This window comes from Trichosurus vulpecula, chromosome 9 (genome assembly GCF_011100635.1).
Source record: "Trichosurus vulpecula isolate mTriVul1 chromosome 9, mTriVul1.pri, whole genome shotgun sequence".
NCBI classification, from domain to species: Eukaryota; Metazoa; Chordata; class Mammalia; order Diprotodontia; family Phalangeridae; genus Trichosurus; species Trichosurus vulpecula.
The window spans coordinates 198,683,989-198,697,639 of record NC_050581.1 but is presented as its reverse complement, the minus strand read 5'-3'; the positions used below and the strand labels follow the sequence as shown (position 1 = coordinate 198,697,639).

At 44.6% G+C, this 13,651-nt stretch overlaps 1 protein-coding gene across 2 annotated transcripts in view; it reads right to left on the bottom strand.

Moving 5' to 3' along the window:
- Positions 1 to 13,651, bottom strand: part of POU6F2 (POU class 6 homeobox 2) — a 507,199-nt gene that overhangs the window by 112,304 nt on the left and 381,244 nt on the right. For both annotated transcript variants that reach the window (XM_036739293.1, XM_036739294.1), the window contains exon 5: positions 13,220 to 13,602. In XM_036739293.1, coding sequence (XP_036595188.1) covers positions 13,220 to 13,602 — 383 coding nt within the window. The remainder of the gene's footprint in view (positions 1 to 13,219; positions 13,603 to 13,651) is intronic.

Here is a 13,651-nt window from a genome sequence, read left to right as displayed (position 1 = left end):
GAGAATTGAACTGGATGAGGTCTGAGATTTCTTCCAGCTTCAAAACTAGGGACCAGTGACCCTGTGAGTCATCGAATACCTCAGCACTCTGCTTAGTTTGCTGTGTCTACAGATGCCTCTGGACTAGGAAAAAGAGCCTTATAAGAGACCAAATACACACCCAGGTGGGGCAGGATAATTATAGGGCTTCAGTTGCTCTCATAAAGAAAACCCTGATTTCCACAAGGCTTCCCAGTTCTTCATTCTAATAGGAATTTTCTATTTCTAACAAGAAACCTGAGATTCAATCTCATGAAACCAAAAGGACAGCTGGAAAACCGCGACCAAGAAGGGAAAGAGTCCTCTCTCTTTCCTTTTCTTTCTGTGTGATTTATCTTAATCTACCTGACTTGATCTTGTCACATTCTAACTTGTATGTGAGTTTGTGTACGTCTTATGCCCCAACTGGAATGTGTGGGGGGGGGGGGGAGAAAAGGGAAAGGGAGCAGGCCTTCGTGAAGCACTTTCTACGTGCCTTACAAATATTATCTCATTTGAGCTTCAAAATAATCCTAGGAGGTGGTGCTATTATGCCCATTTTACAGCCGAGTAAACTGAGGCAGACTGAGGAGATATGACTTGCCCAGGGTCACAAAGCTAGTCTAAGGTCATATTTGAGCTCAGTTCTCCTGACTTCAGCTGAGCACTCTATTCACTGAGTTACCTAGCTACAAATCCCTTGAGTCCAGCCTGCCCTGCATGCCTGAAATTGACTCTTTGTCCTTGCTCCCACCTCTCAGGTTTTGTCCTTTCGACAGGGTTTGGTTTAGGTACTACTTCCCACAGGAAATCTTTCCTGATTTTCCCCACCCTGAAGCCATTAGTGTTTTCCTTTTGCTTTAATTACCTTATTTTTACCTTTTCTGTTTATGTATTATATTCTTCCTCTAGGGAATCCAAGCCTCTTGAGGGCAAGAATTTCACAATTTGTACCCTGTATCTCTGGCACAATGCCTTCCATGTGGTAGATCTATAATAAATGTTTGTTGAATTAAAGTTTTATTTTTATCTCTTCATCATTAGAGTAGGGGGATTTCATAGTCCCCGAATGATGAAAGCTAAAGGTTGCCTGTGGCCGATGGAGAGGTAAACGGTGGGCTTGAGTAGGCGCTGCACATTACCAAGACTGGCATGACCAAAGTGGTGCCGAGAGGCAGCAGGTGGCAGGGAGACCTAAGTCTGACTCTCGCTTCAGACATTAATCAGCTGTGAAAGCTGTTTAACCTGTCTCAGTCTCAGTTTCCTCATCTGTAAAATAGGGATGATTGCTCCTGCATCATAGGGTGCTGGGGAAGATCAAATGACAAAACATGTAAAGTGCTTTGCCAACTTTAAAGTGCTGTATACACTTTGTTGACTTGTTTTCCAGTTGTATCCAACTCTTTGTGAGCCCATTTGGGGTTTTCTTGGCAAAGACACTAGAGTGGTTGCCATTTCCTTCTCCAGCTCATTTTACAGATGAGGAAACTGAGGCAAAGAGGGATTACGCAGCTAGTAAATGTCTGAGGCTGGATTTGAACTAGGAAGATGAGTCTTCCTAGCTTTTCTAGGCCCAGCACACTATCCACTGCACCACCTAATAGCCCTATATAAATATTAGCTGTTAGAAGGAATGTCATCAGAAAGATGTATGGCTGGAAAGGAAGGTGGGTCAGTTAGGTTGCAAGAACAAGGAACGGGTGACAATCAGATGGATACTCCATTGGCATCTATACAATGTCAAGAGATGTGGTGGAAAGTCCTCAGCACAGTGGATGGACCCCTTGGGGAGGATTTATGGGGAGGTGTTAATTTATGGGAGGTCAAGAGTCCCACAGGGTGAAGAAGAGATGGGCTACAATGTGCACAGCTCGGGGAGTCCCCATCTTGATCTGGAAGAGACCTCAGACCTGCTGAAGTATATACAAATACCCCCAGGCTCTAACAGTGTAATGCATGTTCTAGGTGCTTAATTGATATTTGTCATTCCTATTTACAACTATTAAGGCTTGGGATCTGAAGTCAGTCAATCCTCTGCTTCATTCTAGGTTTCCTATTGAACTCACTGAGTTCTCTGAAAACTGGAAAGCTCCAGACAGATGTAATTTATCAATGCCATCAGCATTAGACAATTATTTGTTCAGTTTCAGACATAGGAGGTGGCCCTTTTTCCTTCTGGCCCCATTTGCTGAAGGTCCTGAGAGTAGGTAGAATCCATCAGTCGCTAGTAGGTGAGAAGACTACAGAGGAGTCATTACAATAGCCCCAGCAGGCAAGCAGGAAGGCAGAAAACTTGACTATCTGCCTCTAACTACAAGGAGAACCAAGGCAGGGAGAGCTGAGGCCAGTGGCTTAAGAGAATTAAGAGGAGACCTGCTCACTTTTCCAGTGTCCTGACTGTCACCCTTGGCTCTGGTGTCTTTTTTTTTTTAACTTTCTCACATATTTTGGGGAAAGTCCCAGAAAAAAGATTCTTGTACTCACGTTTTCATTGGGTAGTCCATTTCTAACAGCTTTGAGGTTTTGCAATACAGGTAGAAAATGTCTGACTCCCCAGAAAAATCATATAAACGTAGAATTCAAGGAAACCTCACAGGCCACCTAGTCCAACCCAGTAGGACAGGTAGGTGGGGCAGTGGATAGAGGGCTGAGTCTGGAGTCAGACCTGAGTTCAAATCGGACCTTAAATGCATACTAGCTGTGTGATCCTGAGTGATTTCACCGCTTTCTGCCTCAGTTTCTTCATTTGTAAAATGAGAGAAAGACTAGCACCCACTTCTCAGAATGTTGTGAGGATGAAACATGCTTAGCCTAGTGCCTGGTACATAGTAGGGACCTAGTAAATGTTGTTCCCTTTCCTCTCCTTTCCATGAGACAGTTGATAAATGGGCAACCAGTCTCTGCTGTTAGATTCCATTGAGAGAACCCCAGCATCTCCAGAGAAAGTCCTGTTCCTTTGGGACAGCCCTTCAACATTAGGAAGTTTTTCCCGATGTTGAGTCTGAATCTGGGTGGGCAATTTCCAGTTACTGCTGCCGGTTCTGTCTTGGGGGGCCAGACAGACCAAGGCTGATATCTTGAAGGACATCCTTGAAGATAGTTGTTGTGCTCAGCCCCCGGTGACTCTCATCATACTTCTCTAGGTTAGACATTCCTCCTCACGTGCCATACTTTCTAGTCCTCTCCCCAGCCTGGTGGCCCACTTTCCCCAGGACTGACTATAAAGTTACTGGTCACAGCAGGATGCTACGGCAGAAAGAGTGTTGATTTATAGTTAGAGGATACTCATGACTACAGATGTATGTGACCTTGGACCAAGACTCCATTACCTCTGAGGTCTTTTCCAGCTCTAAAGCTGTGACCCAGTGTAACCTGAACAGCTGAGAAGAGTGAGCCAGTGCTTAGCAGAGTGCTTGGCACATAGTAGGAGCTTAATAAATGTTTACTCGTTGATTGATTACTTCCCTTTTCTTGGATTCTGCTTCTCCTCATGTACATATGACAGTATTGATGTTTTTTTAGGTTGCCATGTTGGTCTTCTGGCTCCTACTGTTAAACTTTCAAACGTGTAGACCACTGAAATCTCCAAATGCTTTTCACACTTGTTTTTTAGCCATTTTGTTGTTTAGCTATTGTTTAGTCATTCTGTACTTGGTGATGTTAAAAATATATATGCATACATAATGTATACATGTGCATATATGTATGTATATCTCACTTTGTAAACTGTAAGGTGGTCTCTAAATGTTAGCTGTTTTTAGCTAATATTCACAGTCCATGGTCCTGGGGAATAAGAAGGCAGAAGTCAGGCAGGCCCATCTGCTTGCTGGAGAAGGTAGAGCAGTGGGCCTGTAGGCAGGAAGACCTGGGATCCAACAACATCTCAGGCACTTGGCTTGTTATGTGGCCCTGGGCAAAATACTTTGCTATTTGTGCCTCAGGTTGCCCATATGTAAAATAAGGGTATTGGACTCGGTGGGAGACTCTAAAACCATGAGCCTAAGAGAGTCTCAGTCTTAGACAGGAAGCTCAACTTTCTATAAAATAAAATTCTCTTAGCAATTTAGCCACAGATGCTAAGAAGATTTTGGATGGCCCTTTGGGGAGCTCTCTGATCCAGAATCTATTCTTTATGGAAGGATGCTCACTGGGGACTTGTTTCTGAGATCAGGAGTTTGGAAAGTTTTCTTTAAAATAAAAAACTTGTTAAAAGGAACAAAATGCTTCTAACAAGAGAACAGAAATGAGCTAAGCTCACTGACTATGAAGAAAATAGCTAAGGATTGGGTCTGTCATTGGCCAAGAGGTGCCCTTTTAATTTTCAAAAGAGCAAAGAAGATAAAGGTTTCCCACTAGAGAAACAGTGAAATGTCCACCAAGGAGGATCTGGGCAGGCTGAATCCACCTCTTTCAGTGTGAGGGTCCCTGAGATTATGCTGTTCATCAAAAAATTTGGCCACTTGGCCACTTAGGAAACAGTCCATGGTCTCATCCAATTCCAAGTCTAGGATCTAATGGTCTTGTGACCTTGGTCTTAGCTCCAGTCTGGGAATTGTGATCAGACGTCTTTTGTAGGTCAAACTGCCTTATTCATGGTGGCAATTATCAGGATGGTTAATTTCTAGGTTGTTATAGAGGAAGTCAAGATGCAGTCGCTTTGATTTTGAAAATCTCTGTTAACGGCAGCAGCCAGGCAGTGTTTCCTCCCCAGCAAACCTTCCTCAGGGACCCCAAAGGTCTCTTTTATACTCTCTCCTTTTTGAACCCTTAAACATCACTTTGTTCCCTTTAAATGTAGTATTCCGAGCCTCACAATTGGAAGACGAAGTGTTTCGATGCCAGAAATAGCAGCAAGTCTTTGGGAGGAGAAGGAGCCCTGCTGAGAAAAAGAAGGGGGTCCCTAACTGAACCTCTTTTTATGACAGACAAGTATGTTCTGGTGTATAAAGCAGATGGTTGGTGTGAGGCCACAACTGTCAGGGATTTAAGTTACTTAAAATGTATCAGTTTAGAAAGGTTGCATTGACCAGAGCCCAGCCAGAAACCTCTGCCATCATAAAGGGCTGGCTCTGAGGCATGACCAGGTGGCATGCAAATGCAACTGGGAGCTCACCCTCCACCCCTGGTGCTAGGTCACCACTTGCAGGCTGAGCTCACTGAGAGGCCATAAGCTTGCATCAGTCATGGGAAGGCCAGGGCACCTGGCCAAGCTAGGACAAGGCAAGCAGACCCTTTGACCTTCAAAGTCCACTCTGCCCTGGGATGCATGAGCAGACTGGTCCCTGGAATGCATGTGAGTGTGTCTGACACTCTGCATATTGCCTGGCTCTGATCCAGACTTGGGGAAATTGGAATTTTGGGATGTTAAATGTCTTAAGACCGTCCCGTTACATCTGTCCTCGTTATGGCCCTTGGCCCCTTTCAGCAGTTTCCATACTCAGCATCATGTGTCTAAAGCCTTGTTTTCCAGAGTCTTTTTGTAGAGGGTTTGAATGATGTCCTCGACAATACCTAGGAATAAGAAATCTAGGACATGGTCCAAAGGAGCCACCCATGGCATTCTCAATAAACTATACCCTTCCATCCCCTCTCCCCCTCTGAGAGTCATGGAATTCCTGTTTTGCTTTTCTTGGATTGCAAATGCTTGGACTACACTTTCGAAAGGTAAGCACTGTTTAAATGAGACTTAAAAAAAGAGATTTCCATAGAGCCCAGCATACAGTAGGCACTTCATAAATGCCTGTTGAATTGAAACACTGAATTGTCATCATGACTCCCAAGTCAGGTTTGGGATCTTACCCCAAATGCAGAATGGAGGGAGAGAGCTCATCTAACTGAGATTTAGCTCATCTTGTCCTGGATTACTTGAAGAAGAGTTATGATTGACAACTTAAAATATTTTTTAATCATCTCAAATAATGGTTTTCTAAAATGCCAATTGTTACATAAGGGGAAAGAAATCACTTTACTCTGGAGATGGAACTCTTGTGTTGTCAATGGCCTAATGATCCACAAAGAACCAGGTTCCAACATGCCCCAATAGGTGTTACACCATTTTGGATTTCATTGTCCAGGTTGATACATAATAATGATAAATCCCCTTTTAGTTTGCAGACCATTCCCTGTCTCCCCCTTCCCCCCCATAACCTTGGGAGGTGTTTAGTACAGGCTAAAGGGAATTTGACTTTTTGGTCTAAACTGGTGAGTTCAACAGGGTGGGGACAATCTCAGAATTGAACCTCCTTGTACCAATGAACATCAGCAGCTCATCTATAATTAAGTCTTTTCTGGGGCCCAGAGTAGTGAAGCAACTTGCCCATAGTCACACTGTCAGAACATGTCAGTGGCGGGACTTGGACCCACATCTAGCTTACTCAAATGCCATTCTGCTATCATCTCTAAAATGAATTGGAGAAGGAAATGGCAAACCATTCCAGTAATTGCCAAGGAAACCCCAAATGGGGTCACAAAGACCTCACAATGGAAATGACTCAACAACAACAAAATATGCTATATGTTGCTTCTCATTGCAAAAATTATCGTGCTCATCTTACTCATGAGGAAATCGAGGCTCTAAGGGCTTAACTGATTTGCCTAGGATAGCACTGGTTGTGAGCATCAGAGGAAGGATTCCAATCCCAGTCTTTCAATGGGAAATCTCTCCTGCTGTCCACCACACTCGGGTGCCTCTCATGTTCAATTCTGGCCTCAGCATAACCACCGCTTCATGCTATCAGAGAGCTGAGCTGTTTCTCTCCAGCCTATGTGGACTGAGCCCCTGTTGGAGGACTGCTGGAAGTGCTATCTATACAGCCTCTGGGGATTCTATGCTAGCTTTTGGACCAAAAAGATGGAGGAGTTAAATGTTTTAGATTCTATGACTTTTCCCCATTATTTGCCTTTCCAGAGAGCAGACATTTATGAACTCCTCAAGCTGAGCAAGGGAACGGGATGCAAGAATCTCGGCAGACAGCTAGCTGGGAGAATCAGGGCTTCCATGCATCCCATCTGCCCCTGGACAATGATGTATAGTTTTATATTCCTTGGAAAATTGAGTGCAGTATTATACATCTTTGTGTCTCCCTGGAAAGGTTGGGAAGAAGCCCACGGCACAGCATGAGATAAGAAAAAGATTCAGGTCACCAATGTTCTCACAGAGGTCACTGGTCATGGCAGCAGTGCTCAGGTTTTGGACTGGAGATCTGGAGGTCTAAGAATTTTGGGGCATCATTTGGTTCAATCCCATCTTACCCCCACCCCCACCTGCTGCCACCTTATGTGGACAAAGCAAAGGAAACCCAGGGAGGTTAAATAATGGTTAATAGAAAGAGGAAACGGTCAGGAAAATGGGGCGGGGCAAGAAGGAGCCAGGGTATATGACACCTTATCTTTTGGTCTTTCTTTATGCGGTGAGTTCATGAATTGGAGCTCTTTTACTTTAAATGGGATAAAACATTACAGTAGCCTTTCTGGTTTTCTGAATGCCCAGTAGGAGCTTAACACAGATGAAACAGCCTTACAGGCTTGTCCCTAAGGGTTGGGGAAGAATACCCACAGGGCAATGGATGGGGGTGAGGGGCTCTGTGAGAGTCTGCAAGGGCAGAGGGAGAAAGTCTAGGAGCCAGTTTTAGTCTAATTTCCGTGAGCGATTGGTGACAAGGTCTTTTCCCCCATGAATCCATCCATATGGGTGAAAACATGCATTAAACTATCTTCTGTGAAACTTCTCCTCTCAGGAGGTTTCAATGCCCCTCCTTCCTCCAAAGAAGAAAGAGAACTCTGTGGCCTCAAAGGCTCCAGCAGGTGCTCTGCTTCTTATGTTGCATGTCAAAATGCGCAAAGCATAGAGAAAGGAAGATTATCCTATTTCCCCAGGGGCGAGGTGGTACCTAGACTTCTGGTGTTAAATGCAGCCTTGGGGATCTTCAGCTTCTCTATGGGGGAGTTGGGGGCTCTCTGGCTGAGTGAAGAGGCCACTTTTAGGGAGGTCACCTAGACCCTACCTGCCAAGGCCATCAGTGGCCTCAACCTTGAGGAGGACTCAGACTTTTTAGAGCAGTTGGACTCCTTGTCATGCCAAGACAATTCTAGTCGCCCACGTAGAGTTAAGTCCTGGAGTCCTAGAGCTGCAAGAAAATTCAGGAACAGTCTCATCGAACCCTCTCATTTAGTAGATGAGCAAACTGACAGCCAGAGACGGGAATACACTCAAGCACAGTCACACAGTGAGTCAATGGCAGAGCCAAGACTAGAAAAGAATGGATGATTGAGTCATCCAGTTAGAGCCAAAGGGGACCTTTGAGGCCAATTAATCCAATGCCTTCACTTTGTCATTGATTACTTGACACATCAATACTGTTAGCACTAATATTTGGTAACACGATTTCAGGAAAGTGTGTATGAAAAGGTTTTTCCAGGCTTATTTTACCCCGCCCTCTTCCTGCATTCTTTATTCTAGATGGACTTGTTTGCTAACTGGTTCCTGCAAGTGACAATCTATCTCCTGACTCTATGTTTTTGCGCAGGTGATGCCCATGATGGGAATGTATCCCCTCCTCACCTTGGCCTCTTGGAATCCCTAGCTTCCTTCCAGACACAGCTCAAGTCCCACTTCTGATTGGAGGTCACTCCTAATTCTTCCTAGTTGTCAACATTTTCTCTTTGAAATTATTCTCATTTATTTTCCATGTTCTTTGTATTAACTGACCTGTGTACATGTTAAATTCCCCAGTGGAAGACACGCTCCTCAAGAGCAAGCATGTTTTATATTTGTGTTGCTATCACCCAACACAGGGCCTTTCTTTTCTTTTCTATTCTTTTCTTTTTTTCTTCTCTTCTGTTCTCTTCTCTTCTCTCCTCTTTCTCTCCTCTTCCTTCTGTTCCATTCTGTTCCCTTTCCTTTCTCCTTCCCTTTCCTTTCTCCTTGCCTTGCCCTTTTCTTTTCTTTTCCCTAGACTTGCTATTTCACCAGTAGGCTCTAAGAACTCCCAATGTGGAAATTCTGTCCAATGGTGACATGCAGCAACGCAGTTGTAACTTATAGTTTTTGAAAATTGGCTGGGGCAGGGAGGAGTTAAATGAGTTGACCACAGTCATACAGTCAATATGTATTGGAAGCAGGGCTTGAAGCCAGGGTTTCCTGATTCCAAGGCCAGCCCTCTATCTCCTATGTCATGCTGCCCCTCCCATGCTTCGCACATGGCAGGTGCTCAATAAATATTTGCGAAAATTACTTTAGTATTACTTTCTTTCTAATGAAGCCCTACTGTTGGAGGGGGATCTGCCTGAGACCTCATCTCCTACTCTAACTTGACCTTATAAGAATGATAGTATTGGAGGAAGAACACTCATCTTCAGCCAGGGGTTCTTAAACATTTGTGTGTGTCGTGGACCCCTGTGGCATTCTGGTGAAACCTAGGAACCCCTTCTCAGAATCATGTTTTTTTTTTAAATTCGTATTTGAAGAAAATACTAAATTTTAGTTAGATGTTAATGAAAACAAAGATGAGATTTTTTTCCCCATCCAAGTTCACAAACCTTTTGAAATCTGTATGGCTTAGACACTCCTGAGTGCTACTACCCTGTCCAGAATGTAGCTCTCCAGCTCCTAGAGATCAAAAGAACTGACTGAAACCATTCCCAAAGTGGAGCCTTTTCTGATGCTACTGTGGCTCCTCTCTGGCTCAAGAGAAAGAGTCCAGCTTGGCAAACAATTGAGTCAAAGAGCTAAATGAAAGTGTAGATGGGCCTGCTGAGAACCCCATGGAAAACTTTGGTCATTTCCAGAAACATTGTGAAGTTTTGTTCAGCTGGAGAAGCCACCCCAACTAGGTAAGCAAGTCACTTTCATTTAATTTCCTTCCTGAAGACATGACAGCATCTGTAGATTTCAAGAAATAATTGTTGTTATCCTTCAGAGTTTTTGAAACAAATGCAATCATCCTTCTGAATTACTGCCTTTCCCTGACAATCTTTCCAAGTTGCATTGTTCTAAACTAATATCTCTCAGACAGATTCTGAATAATGGAAGAAGAGAAAGCCCACATGAAAAATCCAGAATTCAGAAATGAAATCTGAGCTGTCAAATTTGAATTTAGTTGGTCTTTATTCCCTTAATAATCTTCAGACAAAAAACATTTCATTCGAGTTCATAAAGATCATTACCTTAGAGACTTTAATATCTTTGTATTTTGTTCCAAATAGTTTTTTTAAAAGAAAAAGTTACACCAGACCCTGTACCTCCAAACTTAAAATCCAGCAGCTGTTGTGTTGTAGAAAATACAATTTGCAACAAAGTGGTTGGCATTTCCACTATGCTAGAGGGCCCATTTGCAGCAAACTAACTTAGACATGAATTTTCTTTCATGTAACTAAAAGGCGGTTTCTTACTATCTCCCATGGCTCCCTCTCATTAAGCCTTTGGTCAATTCTTACCAATCATCCTTCACTTAGCATGAACCAAGGGACAGGATGGAGTTAGCCACTTGTCCCACTAAACTCACTCCTAGCCCTAGAGGTAGTTGAAATTCCCTTTTATAAAACCATCCACTAGATACCAAGACAAGGAGAAAATCATACCCTTAAACTAAATTTATTTAAATCACAAACTAAAATTCTAACCAGCCCGAATGTGGGAAAATTTCATTTTTATGGGATCGCAATTGAGCTAAAGGCTACATTCATTGTAAACAGAAACTGTACTCCTGTAGGCTTTTTCTAGTACAGGCTTGGAAGAGAATGCATTTGTGGGCAGTTTAGAGCACAACCCATCTTAGGACATGTCAACACTTATTCAACCATTCCAGAAAAGACTTGTCTACACTAGGCTTTTGCTGCTCAATAGAGATTTATAGGCTGCTGACAGTGCTTGGAAAAGGTTAATGTCCACCAGCACCTATGCTTTTACCTCCAAATGAAAGGAATATTGCACTCGCATTCGATGGCAGAAGACAAAGGGAAAGACTTGCATCCTTAGAGGGAGAGGAGTTTTTCCCCTGCTGGCACGTGTATAGATTTCATTGTCCGAGGCAAAGGGAATGTGGATCTTGGAATCTTGGCATCTTGGAATGTGTATATGTCTAAACTTAACCCTTTCAAAGGCCTTAGCTAGACCTTCTTGCAGAATTAATTAGCTAAAGGATAATTCAAACCACTGAGAGTGCCATAATGACCAGGACTTTAACCATGGATTTCAGCCATGAAATGGATATACCTGCCCTTTTGAGCAGATGTTGGCATGATGTTAAATCCTTTGGGCCAACATCCATCCCAGTCTTATATGCCTGCAGATCATGTGGCCACACATCAAATGAGATCACATATAGAAACTTTTTGTAAGTCTTAGTAAAAACGCTGGTTACCATCATCATCATCCTCGAATAACTTTGAAGGCCAGACAAAGCCAATCAGGAGAATCTCCAGCTCTGACCCAGCAACGCTGTAAAATTTGGAATGACATCAATGGTCCTGAAAACATTCTAGCTGGTTCCGCTAAGGTGCCTTCATTTGGTAGGAGCAGTGGCTCCTAAGGTCCCTTCCAGCTTTCAATCTAGGCCCCAATGGCCCTTTGGTTTGTCGGAAGTACATCGATCCACAAGAACCTTCACCCCATCCCTTCCTTGGTTAAAGGACCCAAAATGGTGGGAGCTCTTTTATGCCTAAGGACCCAATTCCTGCAGTCATCTTCAAGTACTAGCTGGTAACAGTGAACACTCTAGCTCTTCCCCACACCATAATGAGGGCAGTTAGGGATCTGATGAGCAAAGGGCCTTGCCCTTTTATCATAAATTATTTGCTAGACTTAGAAGAACCTCAGAGGCCATCTAGTCCACCCCCTCATTTTACAGATGAGGAAATTGAGACCCGGGGGAACTGACTTCCAAAGGATCACAGATAGGATTTGATCAGGATCACAGATTTGGAGGCACAAGGAACTTGTACAAAATCGCCCAGGTAGTGACAGAAGCAGCATCTGAAAGTAGGCTGTCTGACTCCAGAATCACCATCCTTTTCACCATCCTACACAAAAGTCTGTATCTCTGAGGGGGCAGAACAGGCACTCAGTTGATGGGGGGCAAATGGACTAGACTTGGTGGTAGCCAGAGTAGCCGACACCCCAGGCAACCACAAGATTAGGAGATCATGGAGCTAGAGGGGGAAGCAACCCTCCAGGGCACTTAATTCAACCTTTTTCATTTTATGGGTGAGGAAACCAAGGCCTGGAGAGGTGAAGGAGTGTGCCCAGGGTCACACAAGCAGCAAGTAGAAGAACTCTGATCTGTGTCTGGGTCCTCAGAGGCAAGTCTATCTTGTCTGTTGGTTTGGTGACGTAGCCATGATCATGGAGCTGATTGTGTTTTTTAAGGGACATCTCATGAGGGAATGACCTGAAATGCGAAGCTACAGAGACCTGAGACCTTCCTCTTAGCCCTGAAGACAACTGAAGTTAATGCTTCAATAATGAGCTTCCCTTATCCTGAAGAATAATTACAGCTTCACATGTTAAATGGAGTAAACTGAAGGGCTTCTTAGTTGAATTTCTCATTAAACAGTGCTCCTTCTGAGCTGCTCCATGGGCATTTCAGACACACCATGCTTTGGGGAGATGGGACAGGGAGCATCTGGGCTGGGGCCCCGGGTCCCTGACTCCCACAAACCTTGCAAGGCTTTGAGAACGGCTGCTCAAGTGTACCAGTTGTTTACATGAAGACCTGACCGTATTCACAATGCAGACTAATAACCACTGTGCCCTGTGGGCAGCCCACTGCAGCCTCTGTGGCCAACAGAGCCGGGCCAGTAATAATTTTAATTGGACACTCTCTTTGCTGCCTTTCAGAAAGTATCATAAAGTGGAATTATTGCATTCTACAAGTGCACTTACTGCGTGGGCCTCTCTCAGGAGGGAAGAGAGCCCATTTATCCTGGGGGGGTGGGGGGAGGGAGCTTCCATGTGGGTCCATTTGTTTGGCTTGCATGCACTCCCAGGTGCACACTGCTTTCTTCCTCTTCCATATATCTAAGAGACCAGTTTGAATTAGACAACCCAGAGCTGGAGGCATGCCTAGAACCAGGAGAAATGATTTCTTATAACCTCTCCAGAAAGAGATGCCCCCAGTTTGCAGCACAATGTCATTCTATCCTGCCAAGCAGCACTTTCTGCTCACCTGGAGTACAGAAGGGATGAGCACAGTGGGGAACCTACCTGCAGTGGATTCGATGGAGTGAGGGGTGATGGAAGGCCATGTCCGGGGGACTGATTGGGTTTCTGGGGAGAGCTGGAGGCCTGCTGGGCTGGAGACTGGTTTGATGTTGGAGCCTGGGTTTGGTTCTGCTGGGGTTGTTGAGATGGCGCTGGTGGCTGCGGGGGCTGTTGAGGCGGAGGTGGGGGTTGCTGGGGTGGAGGTGGCTGTGGCTGCGGCTGCGGCTGTGACTGAGGCTGGGGTGGCTGCTGAGCTGGTGGTGGGTGCTGGCTGGTCTGCTGGGGTGGTGGTCCGGTCTGCTGGGGTGGGGGTGGGGGCTGCTGCTGCTGCTGGAGTTGCTGGAGATGCTGAAGCTGTTGGAGTTGGGAATTCAGGGATGAGGTAGCTACGAGCAAAGAGAAGGAAGGAGGGTTAGCTTAAAGGAAACGAACATT